Source organism: Carlito syrichta, unplaced genomic scaffold (genome assembly GCF_000164805.1).
Source record: "Carlito syrichta isolate Samal-C Ts95f unplaced genomic scaffold, Tarsius_syrichta-2.0.1 Scaffold143305, whole genome shotgun sequence".
NCBI lineage: Eukaryota > Metazoa > Chordata > Mammalia > Primates > Tarsiidae > Carlito > Carlito syrichta.
Genome location: NW_007087401.1, coordinates 9,568 through 27,051, shown reverse-complemented (window position 1 = coordinate 27,051; position 17,484 = coordinate 9,568). Strand labels below are relative to the sequence as shown.

The following is a 17,484-nucleotide window of genomic DNA, read 5'->3' as shown; positions in this document are numbered from 1 at the left end:
CACCTCAGCCTCCCAAAGGCGCGGGATTACAGGCTGAGCCACCGAGCCCAGCTTAAAATACATTATCTTAAAAGACTTTTTAAAAAGCAGGAGGATGCCTGAGCCCGCGGGTTCGAGACCCGCCTGGGCAACTTGGCGAGACCTCATCTCTACAATAAAACAAAATGAGCCGGGCATGGTGGCGCGCGCCTGTAGTTCCAGCTACTTGGAAGGCTGAGGCGGAAGGATCGCTGGAGCCCAGCAGGCGAGGCTGCGGTGGCCGGGAGCGGCCACTGCACTCCAGTCTGGGCAACTGAGTGAGACTCCAACTCAAAAAAAAAAAATTTTATATATTATAAAATATGATGTCACAGGAGTAGAGAGAAAGAAAGATAAAGGAAAAGTACTCCCTGACTTCCTGCTCTAGCGATTAAGAAGTATTAAATATTCAGTTTATTAAGCATGAATGTTGTCTTTCACATAGCACCACACGGTCACCTGATGGGATTATAGGATGAGAACCTCTGAAGCTTTTCATCATCACCAGAATGCGGGTAATTATTGGCACCCCTGAGGTTTTTTTTTATATGTTTGTTTTTTTAAAAGACAGAGTCTCGTTCTGTCACACAGGCTGGAGTACAATGGCACAAATCATAGCTCACTGCAATCTCAGAACTCCTGGATTCAAGCGATCTTCCTGCCTCGCCTCCTGAGTAGCCAGGACTACAGGTGCATGCCACTATGCCTGGCTAATTTTTTAAAAAATTTTTTTATAAAGATGGAGTCTCATTATGTTGCCCAGGCTGGTCTTGAACTCCTGGGCTAAAGTGATGCTCCTGTCTCAGCTTCCTAAAGTGTTGGGATTACAAGCATGAGCCACTGTGCCTGCCCGTGGCCCCCCTGAGTTTAATGCATGGACTAAACAAGTGGCGCACATCAAAGCTGGCTGCTCCCTGCCTGTCACCATAAGCACCTGCTCAAGATTACACTGCTGTCTTCCATTCACTCTCAAATGGACTCAGTCTGGAAGGACAGAAAAACCCTTTCCCATCTCTGAAGGACAAAGGGCAAGAGACAGTCAAGAGCCCTAGCCCCACCACTCCCTCACAAAGCATGCTTTGTGCATACCTTGCGTACTTTGCCAGGCGTGTTGGAAGCCAGAACTCGCCGCTTGCTGGGTGTTCGGGGAGCACTGCCGTACAGCATCTCTGTCTCTGTCTGCTTCTTGTTCTTGAGTTGCTGTGTGAAAGTCAGAAGCAAAGTGATAAATCCCAGGAAAGGAGCAGGTCTGGATGGGAACAGAAGCAGGGCCAGAAACCTAGGGCCAAGCCTCTGCAGCCAGAGCTCAAAGGAGCTGCCCCAGGCTCCCGTTCTTCAACCAACCACACTCCCTGGCAGAGACTCTGGGTTCCTCCAACTGTTATCTTCCTCTTTTCCCAAAGTGCATCCACACTTACTCTCTCCTGCTTAGCTCTCTCTTTCTCCAGTCGATGCATCTCCCACTGTTCCATCACATACTCCATGAATTTCTGTCCATTCACCTCAAAGGCCATTGAATGTTCCTGTTCCCACATTTCAATCCGTGCCTTCAACTCCTCTTCCAGCTGAGACCAGAAACAAAGACAAGTTAATTACATCAACTCTTTGATGTGAAGATTTTCCTAAAGAAAGAAATGATCCTCCAAAAGAATGACTCCCCCTTCCCTGAGTGTCATGAGCCTGACTTCAGGTAGCTGGACCCGTGTGGGTACAAGTCAGAGCAACCAGAAGGCAAAGCTTAGGGAGGGTTAGTCACAATACAATATATTGTGCAATGGTGCAAACAGCCAGAATCCAGAGTGTGACTACTAAGGATTTGGTGCCCGACGCTGGAGGCAGCCCCAGGGAAGATCGGTAACGTTTGAAATAGACAGTGTTCATTAAGAGCAGGACTCTGGAATCAGACTAGCTGGGGTTCAATCTGCAATCTCCCTTTTGTTGGCTGTGAAACAGTGAGCAAAGATAAAAGTACTCTGAAATAGTACCTGACACAACTCAAAAAATGCCAACTATTATTATCAAATAGAAAATGCAATGAAGTCCAAAATACTTTCTCAAAGGTGTGCCTCATGATACTCTGGCTGAACTGTGTTCCCCCAAAGATTCATACGCTAAAGGCCTAATACCCCCAGTCCCTCAGAATGTGACTGTATTTGGAGACAGGGTCTTGAAAGAGGAAATTAAGCTAAAATGAAGTTATTAGGTGGGCTCTAATTCCATATGGGCTGGTGGGACCAGGCCACATACACCAAGGGAAGACCACGTGAAGGCATATGGAGGAGAGAAAGGCCATCTACAAGCCAAGAGAGAGGTGTAGAAGAAACCAACTCTGCCACTACCACCTCAATCTCGGATTTCCATCTTCCAGAATTGTGAGAAAAATGCTTTCTGTTGTTGAAGCCACCAATCTGTGGTACTTTATTATGGCAGCCCTAGTAAATTAGTATAACTTGTTATTTGCTTATACTAAAGGCCCTATATAGACTCACCCCTGCCTAAGCTTTGGAAGAAAATGGAGTTTGGGGGCAAAGTAATCCCGCGCCTTTGGGAGGCTGAGGTGAGTGGATTGCCTGAGCCCGCGGGTTCGAGACCTGCCTGGGCAGCGAGACCTCATCTCTACAATAAATCAAAAAAATCAGCCGGGCGTGGTAGCGCATGCCTGTAATTCCGGCTACTCAGAAGACTGAGGCAGAAGGATCGCCGGAGCCCAGCAGGTCGAGTCTGTGGTGGCCGGGAGCGGCCACTGCACTCCAGTCTGGGCGACCGAGTGAGACTCCAACTCAAAAAAAAAAAAAAAAAAAAAAGTGAGATATCTTGTAGCCAAGTGCCAAAAACCCTTAGCAACACTGTTACCTTAGGGAGCATTTTCTGGAGTTTGGCTCGTTGCTTTTCTTCTTTTAGCAGATTTCCCCCCCGGTTTGTAAATCGGCTTGGATCTGAAGCTTTTCTCTGTGAAAAATACATCTCCATTAGAGTAAAACCTGGCATAGTCGGACCAGTAACTTCTGCCAGGAATCCTTGCTCTCAAAGAATGATGTGACTCATTAAACTGACTTTAAGAGTGTTCTGTTCCCATCCACTCTGGGCAGTGAGGAATGGTGACATTCTGAGGCCAAGGAGTGGACCGTGGACATTCCCAGGCATGGGCATGATCACTCTTGGGGTGTAGGAAGACTACCGTTTCCTTTTTAATCTAAAAAATAAGACAGGCAGCAGCAGACAACAGACATTCTGGCTGTTGTCTGGCCTGTTGTGCCCTTCACAATGTATCTTTCCTTTAATCAATCTACCTTTCTTAATTCATTAAAAAAAAAAAAAAAAAAGACAGGCTTTAATGTTTAACAGTGTCTTGGCTCCATTCCTTAGTTTGGGTAAGAATTACATGTCACTATAGGATACAAGGTCTGTGGAGGACCAAGGGGAGGACTATGTTCAGAGGGCTTCATGGTGTCAGCCTACTTGCCCACTCACTGCTGGCATATGAAAGCCGCAGCTTAAATGCACACAGTTAAGAGATTTAGAGATAGACTGGTTTTTACTAAGTTAGCCCTTACAAATGGACAAGTTAAAATTGTAAAATGGGCCAGGCTCAGTGGCTCAGCCCGTAATCCCAGCACTTTGGAAGGCCAAGGCGAATGGATTACCTGAGCCCGTGAGTTCGAGACCAATGTGGGCAACATGGTGAGACCTCGTCTCTACTATAAATAAAAAAATTAGCCAAGTGTGGTAGTGCTCACCTATAGTTCCAGCTACTTGGAAGGATCACCGGAGCCCAGCAGGTGGCTCTAAGTGTGCCACTACACTCCAGTCTGGGAGACGGAGTGAGACTCCACCTCAAAAATAAATAAATAAATAAAATAAAATAGTCCAGGTTCAGTGGCTCAGCCTGTATTCCCAGTGCTTTGGGAGGCCAAGGTGAGTGGATTGCCTGAGCCTGCGAGTTCGAGACGTGCCCAGGCAACTTGGCGAGACCTCATCCCTACAATAAATCGAAAATTAGCTGGACGTGGTAGCACACACCTATAGTTCCAGATACTTGGAAGGCTGAGGCAAAAGGATCGATGGAGCCCAGCAGGTCGAGACTGCGGTGGCCGGCAGTGTGCCACTGCACACCAGTCGGGGTGATAGAGTGAGACTCCAACTCAAAAAAATAAAAATAAAAATAAAAAAAATGCAGCCAGGTGCGGTGGCTCATGCCTATAATCCCAGCACTTTGGGAGGCAGAGGTGAGAGGATTATCTGAGCCCAAGGGTTTGAGACCAGCCTGGGCAACTTGGCAAGACCTCGTGTCTACAATAAATAAAACAATTGGCTTCCAGCTACTTGGAAGGTTAAGGTGGAAGGGTCATCAGAGTCCAGCAGGTCAAGGTTGCGGTGGCTGTAAGCATGCCACTGCACTCCAGCCTAGGCAACAGAATGAGACTCCTACTCAAAAAAAAAAAAAAAAAAGTAAAATGTTAAAGTAACCTGTTCTTTTTAGATTTTCTGTTTTTTGCTTTTTTTTTTTTCTAGTCAAGTGAAGCAGGACAAGAAACAAATCTGTAACTGGTTGTGATCAACAGTTGTAGTTATAAATGCCACAGCACTCAGAGCAGGCTGTCAAGCCAGGTGTGGTGGCACGTACCTGTAGTTCTGGCTACTTAGAAGGCTGAGGCAGAAGGATTGTCTAAGCCCAGCAGGTCAAGGCTGCCGTGGCCATGAGTATGCCACTGCACTCCAGCCTAGGCGACAGAGTGAGACTCCAACTCAAAAAAAAAAATTAGCCAGGTATGATAGGGCTCACCTGTTTATTTTATAATATATACAGTATATCAAAACAGTAATGCAAGCATATAATTTGTTATTATACATTAGATGTATATGCTCAAAAGTAGGAGCAAGGGCCAGGTACAGTGGCTCATGCCTATTATCCCAGCACTTTGAGAGGCCAAGGAGGGAGGATTGCTTGAGGCCAGGAGTTTGAGACCATCTTAGGCAAAACAGCAAGAACCTGTCTCTACAAAAAGTATCGAGAAAAACTTAGCCAGGCAGTTGTGCCACAGCACTCCAGCAAGACCTTATCTCAAAAAAAGAAAGAAAAAAAATAGGAGCAGATAATGAGAACAGTTTAGAAACCATGCTCAATAGTGTGGAGGCCAAACTATAAAGAAACCCAATAGTAACTAGAGAGGGTGGACATTCACTTCTTTTTTTGAGGAAGACAAATTTTATAGGAAACTGAAAAACAAATGAGCAGAGCGAGGTATACTTATGGTAAAGGATATAAAGAACACACAGTGTATCTTCAAGAGTTCTCATGAACATTATGACCTATCAAATATTATCTAACAACAAAAATGAACTCGCCAGGCTCGGTGGCTCAGCCTGTAATTCCGCGCTTTGGGAGGCTGAGGTGAGTGGATTGCCTGAGCCTGTGGGTTCGAGACCCGCCTGGGTAACTTGGCGAGACCTCATCTCCACAATAAATAAAAAATTAGCTGGGCATGGTAGTACACGGCTGTAGTTCCAGCTACTTGGAAGGCTGAGGCAGAAGGATCGCCGGAGCCCAGCAGGTCGAGGCTGCGGATGCCGGGAGCGGCCACTGCACTCCAGTCTGGGTGACAGAGTGAGACTCCAACTCAAAAAACTAACTAACTAACTAAATAAAACAAAAATGAACTCATCTGAGGAGAAGTAGCATGAAAATATTCCATTAAGCTGGGCTCAGTGGCTCAGCCTGTAATCCCGTGCCTTTGGGAGGCTGAGGTGAGTGGATTGCCTGAGCCCGCAGGTTCGAGACCCACCTGGGCAACTTGGTGAGACCTCATCTCCACAATAAATAAAAGAAAATCAGCCGGGCGTGGTAGCACACACCTATAATTCCAGTTACTTGGAAGGCCGAGGCGGAAGGATCGCTGGAGCCCAGCAGGTTGAGGTTGTGGTGGCCGGGAGTGGCCACTATACTCCAGTCTGGGCAACAGAGTAAGACTCCAACTCAAAAAAAAAAAAAAAGAAAAAGAAAATATTCCATTGCTGTCCAACAGAACTTGATGGAAATGGTCCGTATCTTTGTGCTAATATGGAATCTACCAGCCACACAAATACTCAAAAGGTGGCTAATGCAATGTGATAAATACATTTTTAATATAATTTAAATAGCCATGTGACTAGTGGCTCCTGAGTGAACAATGCAGTTCTAATCCTCAGGGGTCAAAACCAGTGGTTTCTTTCAGAGACATCTCTAATCATTACTAAAGGACTCAAGGTTAGATGTGGAAAGAGGAAAGCTCTCAACAGATTTGCCCACTTAAAATCTGAAATTCCTCACTGCTTCTGGAAGCAAGGGATAGCATGACTCGCTGTGAGGGGTATGAGGGAAGAACTCTTGAAGTGACCTCAGTATGTGCTTCCAACTCCGGCTAATGTCAGTGGGAGTAAAAAGTCTAGGATTTTGGTCATTCACATGGGAAGAGGCCTACAGTTCCAAACAGGGAATCCAAGGTTGGGGCTTTCCTGGGCTATCTGGGAATGGACATCACCATAGAGGAGTTGGAGGTCAGGTGCTCATTTCTGGATGGGGTTTCCAGAGGAAGAGGAGGACTTAGAAGTGTTGGAACCTGAGGGCCCTTTCTGGCCACCTGCAGGCTACACGGGCCCTTTCTTTTTTGGGATTAAGGGCTTATTCTTGCTCTTAAACACTTTGCTGGGATTCAGTTTATTCACAAAGGAGTCGCTTTCTTCTGTGAGCAGGTTTGTGTTGTAGGTGATGGGTTTATACATGTTGAACCATTGCTTGGCTTGTGGGTTGATGCCATACATAGCTGGTGAAGGCTTACTGCCACTGGGGCAAGTCCAGGTGGGTGATGAGCAGGCAATAATAGGTGGTAAAGGTATCTGTAAGAAAATGCCAGTATAATGAATGCATGGTTCAGGAACCAGATCTCAGTGTCTTGAGCTGGTTTTCCACTTTTGTAGACCAGGCAAACTTTTCCATTCCCATTGCATGACTCCAGCTCAAATATCACACTGCGAGAGTCAAACAGGCTTCTCTGGCTGGTCCTCACTAGCTTCCTGTGCATCATCCTCCAGGTCTGCCAGAGTCGGTGCATTAGGAAGTAAATACATGGAAGACTGGTTGAGCTGAGTCAGCTTTGAGATGCTGCTGATTGCCATGATGCCCACTGGAATGATGTGCTCATCCAGCTTCACACTCCATGTCGTGTGGAAGCCATTGGTCTTCAAGTAGAAGTTCTTCACATCCTCAGGCATCACATAGTTATTCTTTTGTTCCCATGAAGAAATCATGACAATCAGCAGGTGCCTTTTCTATGACGGTCACTTCTGTCACACCTAGGGAAGATTCCAGGTTGCGGGTGATGCCCAGGATCAGCTTCTCCAGGTGTGGCTTGCTGCAGCCCAGTGGTGGGGGCTCCACGCGAGGCCTGGGGAGCGGTGGGGGCCAGCGGCGGGCGGGACCCGGCCTCCGCCATCGAGATCACGGCACGCTGGGAAGTGTAGTTCGCGGAGCCTGAGGGCATGGCAGGGTAGAGATGGGGGCCCGAGTCGGTTGGGCAGCCGCCGACATTCACTTCTTATTTCCTCTTAAATATTGGCATTTCTTTCTTTCTTTTTTTTTTTTTTTTTTTGAGTTGGAGTCTCACTCAGTTGCCCAGACTGGAGTGCAGTGGCATGCTCCTGGCCACCACAGTCTTGACCTGCTTGCTGGGCTCTGGCGATCCTTCCACCTCAGCCTTCTAAGTAGCTGGAACTACAGGCGCGCGCTACCATACCCGGCCAATTTTTTGATTTATTGTAGAGATGAGTTCTTGCCAAGTTTCCCAGGTGGGTCTCGAACCCACAGGCTCAGGCAATTCACTCACCTCGGCCTCCCAAAGCATGGGATTACAGGCTGAGCCACCGAGCCTGGCCTAAATATTGGCATTTCAACAAGGGCTACTGTTTTAGCTCTTTATTTCTGTTTACTCCTCTTTCTTCTTGCTTGCAGTCGAAGGAGTAACTGAGCACCAGGACACCTACTCTTCATCAGCTATAAGACAGCCCACAGTTTTCCCCACCTGTGAGTCCTAGCTTCCTGCCTGTAAGCTTGAATGCGCAGAATTAGATTCTCCACAGACCTATGGAGCTCCAAGAGGGCCAACATGCACCTGAGAACAAGGGTTTCCTTAAATCTGTGCCCTGGGTGCCTTGTTGGCCTCATCCCTGGTCCCAGCCTTGAGTTCTAGAGTGCTCTCAGGAAGCCATCTGTGCTAAGACTCTCAGAAGAAAAGGAATTCTGAACAAAAAAATGTGCCCCAAGGTCCAGGCAGTTTTCTAATGGAAAAGCTGGAATGGTAGAAAACTTAAGTTGCCTGCCCAAACATTGATTCTTCTCCCCTTCCTTAGTAACAGAGCCAAAATTTCTCAAGGGCAGCTATTTACCCAGTCACGGTGGCTGGCAGCTGTGGAGAGAGCCTCAGAAGAGCCCTGAGAGGTGGAGGGCTCTTTGTTCCTTCTTCTACCATGCTGTCTGAAATGTGTCCACTAGGGTGGGGGCGCCAGCTGCCACCTTGGCCCTGAGGATGGGGCCCACCCTTAGCAACAGAGGACCCCTGGGCTGGAGAAGCCCAGCGCCCTGCTCACTGTGTCGCACTGCCCTGCCTGCCTTGCCCCACCCACCTCTGGACTTCCTTCATACAAGAAACAGCTATTGTACTTAAGCCATTAATTTTGGTGTTTTCTCTTATATGCGCTGTAAATAAGCTTAAATAGAGGGTTAGCAGTCATTCAGAGACTTAAGAATAAACACAGAGTATGAAAAGTCTGGTAGACAACAAAGGAAACAACCCTGGTTCTATGCTGGGAAAGCCTTCACAATATTTCACTGTACTCTAAAGAAAACAGAAACAGACCAAACAAGGGCAGTACCTCAAATTCTAAGAAAAGCCGCCAGCTTTCTTCCCACTTCTGGACGCCTTCAAAGAGTTCCTTGTGAACGTCATAGTAGTTTCTTAACCGTACAATCTCGGCATCGTGAAGCTGGAGCAGGTTTTCTGTATAGTCATCTGCAAGATACAGGCCCAGTCATTTTAAAGAATTCCTCTGGTGTTTGGAATCCCAATTCACTAATCCCTGACTCTCCTCAAATGGAAATTGAGTTTTCTTCCTTATAATAAAAAGATACAGGAATAAGTCCATATATTGTGGCTTTTAAAAGCCAGGCTTGTCATAGTCAGCCTGGGGGACTAGGGTATGGACTAAAATGATTAATGCCTCAAAAGCCGGTGTCATCTCTTGCTTTGTCTTAGGTTTCTCTCAAATTCTTCCTTTCTGCTTTGCCCGGCCAGTGGAGGGCTGGCTCTCAGAAAACGTCCATAAGCATTTGCTGACTTTAGTTAGGACAGCTTCATCTTCTATTCCGTTCCATCCCCTGGGCTCTAGGAGTCAGCTCCTCTGTGCTCACCTGTGGGCTCTGGTAGTTACCTGCTGTATGCCCCTGGGAAATTTGCTCAGCATTTACCTGCTGCAAGGTCCTCATCTCCTGACATGAGGATTAAGTAAAATCATACTGTTAAGGGTTCGACATTGCACCTGGCATAGAATAAGCACCTAATAAACTTGAGCTTCACAGCTAGAGGCTACAGTGACAAAACTTCAGAAAGTATGAAAGAGACTCACTAGCATGGGCCAATGCTTTTTTATATAGGAATGGCAACCATGCTGAACGGCTTGGAAAGGTGACTGTATATCAGCTGAGAAGTGGAAATACTTCCCAGAGAATGTCTGGGATTCTGACATACTACCAAGCAGGCCACAGAGAGACTGTACTTTTGGTGTTTTTGTTTTTTGAGTTGGAGTCTCACTGTCACCCAGGCTGAAGTGCAGTGGCACGCTCACAGTCACCACAGCCTTGCTGGGCTCACGCGATCCTTCTACCTCAGCCTTCCAAGTAGCTGGAACTATAGGCAGGCGTCACCATCCTGGCTAATTTTTTTGTTTTATTGAAGAGAAGAGGTCTTGCTAAGTTGCCCAGGCTGATCTCGAATCCCTGGGCTCAGGCAGTCCTCTTGCCTCCAACTCCCAAAGTGCTGGGATTATAGACCCAGCTAAGACTGCACTTTTGTACTAACCATCATAGTAAGGGGCAAAAGCCTGCCTCTGCTCCTGGCTGTAGAAACACTGGTCCCAGTACTGAACCAGCTCCACTCGGATTGCTTCAATCACTTTCTTCATGTTTTGCATTTTCAGTTCTTCTAACCGATCCACTTCTAATTGCAGCTGAAAGAAATAGACCTATTAAAGATGGCTGTCGTACATTTATATTCATTTAGGTTTGCGTAAGTTTCCCCCTTTCTAATAAAATTACAGTCAGGCACGGTAGCTCATGCCTGTATTCCCAGCACCTTGGAAGACAGAGAAGAGAAGATTACCTGAGTCCACAGGTTTGATACCAGCCTTAAAAAAAAAAATAGCTGGGCGCAGTAGCTCACACCTGTAATCTCAGCACTTTGGGAAGCAGAGGCAACAGAACTTCCTAAGCTCAGAGGTTCAAGACAAACCTGAGCAACATGGTGAGACCTTGTCTCAAAAAAAAAAAAAAAAAAAAAACCAGCCTAGGCAACTTGGCAAGACCTCATCTCTACAATAAATTAAAAAATGAGCTAGGTATATGCCTATAGTTCCAGCTACTTGGAAGGCTGAGATGGAAGGATCACCTGAGACCAGCAGGTTGAGGCTGCGGTGGCCATGGGCATGCCACTGCACTTCAGCCTAGATGACAGAGTGAGACCCCCACTCAAATAAATAAACAAAATTACAACACAAAGCCACAGAGGTAAATCAACACTCCTTATGACAAAGACATTTATTGGAGCCAGAAATCAAAGGAATGTACACAAGAAACAGAAGATGGACAGGCTACTACCATCCTTTTCTGATGCTCATCTTAAACACAGACTGGCCCAAGACAGCAGCTGGTAAGAACATCTGCACACAGAAATGCTCACAGAAGACTGCTGACCAACATCCACTGGGTTTCTTACCGCTTTCTTAACCTTGGCCTTCGACCCAGTCATAATGGTGGCCACGGCTTCTCTCTCTTCTTCAGGTATCTGCAGCCGGTCCCAGAGCTCTCGAATTTGAGCTCGCAGCCCCTCACACACAGCTTCATTCTGTGATTTTTGCATTTCCAGCTGAACAAGGAAAGCCAGTGGTTACTCACAGCAAAGCAGCAGCATAGGGTAGGCTAGCCCCACTCCCTCCCCCAAATGCCTGGACCCACAGGGAGAGAAAGCACTTTTATGAGATTTCTTTCTTTCTTTCTTTTTTTTGAGTTGGAGTCTCACTCTGTCACCCAGGCTAGAGTGCAGTAGCACATTCATGGCCACTGCAGCCTCGACCTGCTGGGCTCAGGTGATCCTTCTTCCTCAGACTTCCAAGTAGCTTGAACTGCAGGTGTGTGCCACCACACCCAGCTAATTTTTTGTAGAGACCAGTTCTTGCCAAGTTGCCCAGGCTGGTCTCGAACCCTTGAGCTCAGGCAATCCTCTCTACTCCGCCTCCCAAAGTGCTGGTATTACAGGTGTAAGCCACCATGCCCAGCTTGGATTCTAATTTCCAGTTGAAAATTATTTCTTGGGCAACCCCTTTGGGTCCCCTCCCATTGTAGGAGCTTTTCTATCCTCTCAATAAACCCTGCTTTCAAATAAAAAGAAAAATTAAATTAAACGCTAAGCTAATTCAAATAACTAATACTATTTCATCCAAAATTTTTTCAACCTGCTATGTACTATGGGGATCCCAGGTCATAATGTGAGAAGACATTACCTGCCGTAGTAACTTTTGTAGTGTTGCAATATTCTCCAAAGATAAACAAAAGGCTTCTTCATCTTCACACACCACATCTCTTTCAAAGCTTGTGTCTGGGGTGTGATCTAAGTCTTCCATACACAGTATGATCTTCCTCTTTATGTTGACGAACTCCTCATGCCTAGATGCCTACAAAGCAAGACAACTGTAAAACACCTGTAGGAAAGACCAGCTGACATTCAGAAAGTATGAATGCAGGCAGTGTACCTTTGTTTCCCTCAGAGTTGTCACATGTCGTCTAAACTGGTTCAGTTCTTCCAAGCTGGGGACTGAGGTGCTGTCAATGTCATACTGCGGCATACAAAGGATCTCACACAGTTCCTGATCTTGTTCCTGAAGTAGCTTCAGGTCCTGTTTTCTCTCCTTTTTCTGTTTTCGCATCAATTCCACCTGAGTGCGCAAGTCCTTTTCTAACTGCAAGATGGTTGTCTCTCCTTCCTCCTGTATAAGACAATGTCTCAGTGGCTCAGCCTGTAATCCCGCGCTTTGGGAGGCTGAGGTGAGTGGATTGATTGCCTGAGCCCGTGGGTTCGAGACCCGCCTGAGCAACTTGGCGAGACCTCATCTCTACAATAAATCAAAAAAATTAGCTGGGCATGGTAGCGCGCGCATGTAGTTCCAGCTACTTGGAAGGTTGAGCCAGAAGGATCACTGGAGCCCAGCAGGTCGAGGCTGCAGTGGCCACTGGCCACTGCACTCCAGTCTGGGCGACAGAGTGAGACTCCAACTCAAAAAAAAAAGACAATGTGTCATCATTATAAGGTTACAGGTGAATTCCATAAAGGAAGAGAAAGACAGTAGAAGGCTAGGATAACAAACTTGTGGCACAAGGAATGTCTTTCAGGCAAGTGTCCAGTAAGGAAAGATGAATAGTGCCAGTGCACTTTTCCCTATTTTTTTAAATATTGTGGTAAAATACACATAACATAAAATTTACCATCTTAACCATTATAAAGTGCACAGTTCAGTGGTATTAAGTACAGTAACACTGTTGTGCAGTCATCACCACCATCCATCTGCAGAATTCATTTTATCTTGCAATGGGAAACTTCCTGCTTATCTAACAGCAGGTCACTGTTTTTCCCATGGCATGCCCCATTCTACTTTCTCTTTCGATGAATCCGTCTACTCTAGGTCCCAGGGCACTTTTGCAAGAGGTATAAATTGGTAAAAAAGCTTGCTTTGGGCCAGTGCAGTGGCTCCCACCTGTAATCCCAGCACTTTGTGAGGCAGAGGTGATAGGACTGCCTGAGCCTACAGGTTCAAGACCAGCCTGGGCGATTTGGCAAGACCCTGTCTCTACAATAAATAAAAAAATTAGCAGGGTGTGGTGGCATGCACCTGTTCCAGGTTCTTGAAAGGCTGGGGTCGAAGAATTCTCTGAGCCAAGCAGGTCAAGACTGTGGTGGCCATGAGCGTGCCACTGCACTCCAGCCTGGGCAACAGAGTGAGACACCAACTTAAAAAAAAAGCCAGGCTCGGTGGCTCAGCCTGTAATCCCGCGCCTTTGGGAGGCTGAGGTGAGCGGATTGCCTGAGCCCGCAGGTTCGAGACCCACCTGGGCAGCGAGACCTCATCTCTACAATAAATCAAAAAATCAGCCGGGTGTGGTAGCGCGCGCCTGTAATTCCGGCTACTCGGAAGGCTGAGGCGGAAGGATCGCCGGAGCCGAGCAGGTCGAGGCTACGGTGGCCGGGAGCGGCCACTGCACTACAGTCTGGGTGACAGAGTGAGACTCCAACTCAAAAAAAAAAAGAGAGAGAAAGAGAGATGTACCACTGTACACTTAGCTTCTCAAACAATTTCATATTGAAAGGTAAATTAAAAAAAAAAAGACAGGTGCAGTAGCTTACACCTGTAATCCCAGTACTTTAAGAGGCTGAGGCAGGAGGATGGCTTCAGCCCAGGAGTTGGAGACCAGCCTAGGCAACATAGCGAGACCTCATCTCTATAAAAATATATATTAAAAAATAGCTGGGTGTGGTGGCATGTACCTTAGTCCCAGCTACTTGGGAGGCTGAGGCAGGAGGATCACCTGAGCCCAGTAGGTTGAGGCTGTGGTGGCCACATGTGAGCCACTGTACTCCAGAGTGAGACTCCGACTCAAAAATCAAAAACAAAAAACAAACAAACAAAAAATCCCAGAGAGAACAGTGCAGCACCAGCTGTGCCTTTTTCTCAGAGTTTAAAAAAAAATTAGTATGCCCTACAGAGCAAAATCACACAGCAGATGGCAACTTGTTTTTGGTCACCTCCAAACAGGGCAACTCTACATACGAAGATTACTTTGCTAGGCTTCATTAACTAGGCAGCAAGGGTTCCCCACTTCTCACACGCAGTCCCACCCCTACACAGAAGCCTTCCGCCCGCAATTCCAAGTCACCGAGACCACACTACCCCCACGTCTCAGACCCCAGCCCGATTCCCCCAGACCCTACGGCTGCCGAAGACCTGAAATGGCTCCACGTGTAACTCGCTACACAGGGTGCTCAGTTCTTTTTGACAGACGGAAATGCTTTTGAGGAGCCTCTCCTTTAGGCTTTCCTCTTCAGCAATCATCATATCCAGGAGTTCCTGCATGAGAAAGAACATAGTAAAAGTTTGGGGCCATTGGGTGGGAAAAACACAACATCAACACCAAAACCCTTGAGATTGCAAAATATTAAGAAAGGACTCAAAAAAAAAAACAAACCCAAAGAAATGAACCAGGAAGTGCCTGTCCTATCCCAGTGACAGTGGTCAGCAGTCACTTCCGTGTGCCATAGGCGACACCCATACCCTCAACCCTGGCCCATGCAGAGGCCGGCCCTGCTCAGCTCACCTTGATGTGCTTCTTCACAGTCTCAGTCCTCTGTAACCGCTGGTCTTCTGGGATCCCAATCAGTTCCCATATTTCCCGCAGGTGGCTTAGGGCTTTCTGGAAGCATCCGATGGACTCCTCTGCCACCACCTCACTGAAAAGTACAAAAAGAGGCTGGTTACATCAATCACTGCCTCCAAATAAAAGAGTTATTTCCAGAAACTATAGAAACTGGTTTCTTCATGTCCTCAGGGCTAAAACAAATGGAAAGCAAGCATTCAGCCCAATTCACCTTTAACTACGCCTGTTCCTGTCAACCCCCAAATGGCACAACACAAGCAAAACTATCATATTACATCATGCAAATTCAATCTTCTAAATTGTATTCAGAATCTGGACTTTCATCAATGATCTATCCATGGCAGTATAATAGAGAATTATATATGGTATCATTAAAGAAAAACCAGGCCGGGCTTGGTGGCTCAGCCTGTAATCCCGTGCTTTGGGAGGCCAAGGTGAGTGGATCGCCTGAGTCAGCGGGTTCGAGACCCACCTGGGCAACTTGGCGAGACCTCATCTCTACAATAAATAAAAAAATTAGACAGGCATGGTAGCGCACGCCTGTAGTTCCAGTTCATTGGAAGGCTGAGGTGGAAGGATCGCTGGAGCCCAGCAGTTTGAGGCTGTGGTGGCCAGGAGCGGCCACTGTACTCTAGTCTGGGGGACAAAGTGAGACTCCAACTCAAAAAAAAAAAGAAAAACCAAAAAAATAAAACCACACAAAAACGTCAGCAAAATGAACTAACACAGCTTGCTGGCAAGAAGTTCCTCAAAACAGCTGGCAATTTATTACCATTTTTTTCCCCCTGAGTCAGAGTCTCAACTCTGTCACCCAGGCTAGAGTGCAGTGGCATGCTCACAGCCACAGCAGCCTTGACCTGCTGGGCTCAGGCGATCCTTCTGTCTCACCTTTCCAAGTAGCTGGAACCACATAATGCTTGGCTAATTTTTAAATTATTATTATTTATTTATTGTAGAGATGAGGTCTCACCATGTTACCCAGGCTGGTCTCGAATCCCTGAGCTCAGGTAATCCTCTCACCTCTGCCTCCCAAAGTGCTAGGGTTATAGGCATGAGCCACCGTATTTGGCTTATTACTGTTTTATAAATTATCATTCTTAAATTACAACTAGTAACTCAAAGAATGGCTAAAATTAAAAAGACAGCATCAGCTGGATTCAGTGGCTCAGGGCTGTAGTCCCAGCTGCTCCAGCTCTTGGGATCACTTGAACCCAGGAGTTTGAGGTTGCAGTGAACTATGATTGCACCACTGTTCTAACCAGGGTCACAGAGCAAGATTCTTTAAAAAAGGCGGGGCACAGTAGCTCACACCTATAATCCCAGCACTTTGAGAGGCCAAGGTGGGAGGACTGGTTGAGCTCAGAAGTTTAAGACCAGCTTGGGCAACATAGTGAGAACTTGTCTCTACAAAATTAATTAATTAATTAATTAACCAGCTGTGATGGTATGTGCCTGTAGTCCCAGCTACTCGTGAGGCTGAGGTGGAAGGATCACCTGAGTCGAGGAGGTTGAGGCTGCAGTAAGCCGTGAATGCCCTCCAGTCTAGGAGATGGAATGAGACCATGACTCAAAAAAAAAAGAAAAGAAAAGAAAAGACAACCTCAGGTGTTGGTGAGGATATAGAAAACCCAGAACTTTCACACACACTGCTGGCATGATGTATACATTGGTACAACTATTTTTTAAACTGTTGGCAGTATCTACTAAAGCTGAACCCAGTAGTTCCACCTCTGTATACATGCCTAGCAGAGATGTACACAGTATGTTCACCAAAGTCAAGCCTGAGACTAGTCAGAGGAGCACTACTCATAATAGTATGGAAGTCTGGATAGATGTCCACCAACAGTACATGCCTACAACAATGGAATATCACAGCAATGAAATGAACACACTCCACACAACACAGATAAAGCCCAAAACATGTTCAACTATGCCAAGTGAAGAAAGTCAAACATAGTACACCATATATGATAACAATTCCATTTTGTGAAATTCTAGAAAAGGCAAAACTATAGTGAAAGAAAATTAGTTGCCTGGGATCAGGGAAAGAGATCAACTGCAAAAGGGCACAAGGAAGCTTTTTGGGGTGACGAAATAGTTCTAGACCTTGACAGTGATTACATAACAGTAGACAATTGAAACTGTACATGTAAAAGGAGTCCATTTTACCGTATGCCAGTTATACCTCACATCTTTAAAAATAAAAAAGGAAGTAAAAGAAACAACTAAAAAAACGTTGTAGGGGAAGGGGAGCAAAAAAACCCATTAGGTTGAGTAAAGGCCACCAGATAAGCAAGAGTGCATCAATATGTGATTCTACTGACAGAGTTCAAAAACAGGCAACACTAATCTGTACCTTCAGAAGTCAGGAGAGTGGTCCCCTCTGCCCTGAGGAGTGGTGACTGGGAGAGGGACAAGGAGGGTTTCTGGAGTGCTGCGTACACAGGTGAATGGGCTGTGAAAATCCACTGAGTTTATACATGACTTGTGTACATTTCTGCATGTATGTTATTCTTTAATTACAAAAAATTTATTTTAATCAGAAAAAGAGTATTTTTTATTTGAAATATACATTTAACTGACATCCTATATTTTATCTTTTTAAAAAATTTTACCTTAAAAATTATAACCATTAGTCTGCTTTACATAACAGTTAAAGAACAGAGGTTTAGCTGGGCTCGGTGGCTCAGCCTGTAATCCCGTGCCTTGGGAGGCTGAGGTGAGTGAATTGCCTGAGCCTG

General features: G+C 46.2%; 1 protein-coding gene and 1 pseudogene across 2 annotated transcripts in view; both read right to left on the bottom strand.

Annotated features, from left to right (window-relative positions):
- The window catches only part of PRC1 (protein regulator of cytokinesis 1), a 21,718-nt gene extending 6,900 nt beyond the window's left edge, over positions 1 to 14,818 (bottom strand). The window contains exons 1-10 of the mRNA XM_008050233.2: positions 14,684 to 14,818; positions 14,314 to 14,436; positions 12,070 to 12,303; positions 11,821 to 11,991; positions 11,037 to 11,186; positions 10,125 to 10,272; positions 8,923 to 9,059; positions 2,872 to 2,967; positions 1,437 to 1,583; positions 1,108 to 1,218 (exon numbers count right to left, since the gene is read on the bottom strand). Coding sequence (XP_008048424.1) covers positions 1,108 to 1,218; positions 1,437 to 1,583; positions 2,872 to 2,967; positions 8,923 to 9,059; positions 10,125 to 10,272; positions 11,037 to 11,186; positions 11,821 to 11,991; positions 12,070 to 12,303; positions 14,314 to 14,424 — 1,305 coding nt within the window. The 5' untranslated portion in view covers positions 14,425 to 14,436; positions 14,684 to 14,818. The remainder of the gene's footprint in view (positions 1 to 1,107; positions 1,219 to 1,436; positions 1,584 to 2,871; positions 2,968 to 8,922; positions 9,060 to 10,124; positions 10,273 to 11,036; positions 11,187 to 11,820; positions 11,992 to 12,069; positions 12,304 to 14,313; positions 14,437 to 14,683) is intronic.
- On the bottom strand, positions 6,562 to 7,411 carry LOC103251645 (annotated as a pseudogene). The gene has a single exon (XR_002481482.1). The product of XR_002481482.1 is annotated as a tubulin polyglutamylase complex subunit 2 pseudogene (transcript).
- Positions 14,819 to 17,484: the final 2,666 nt, after the last annotated feature.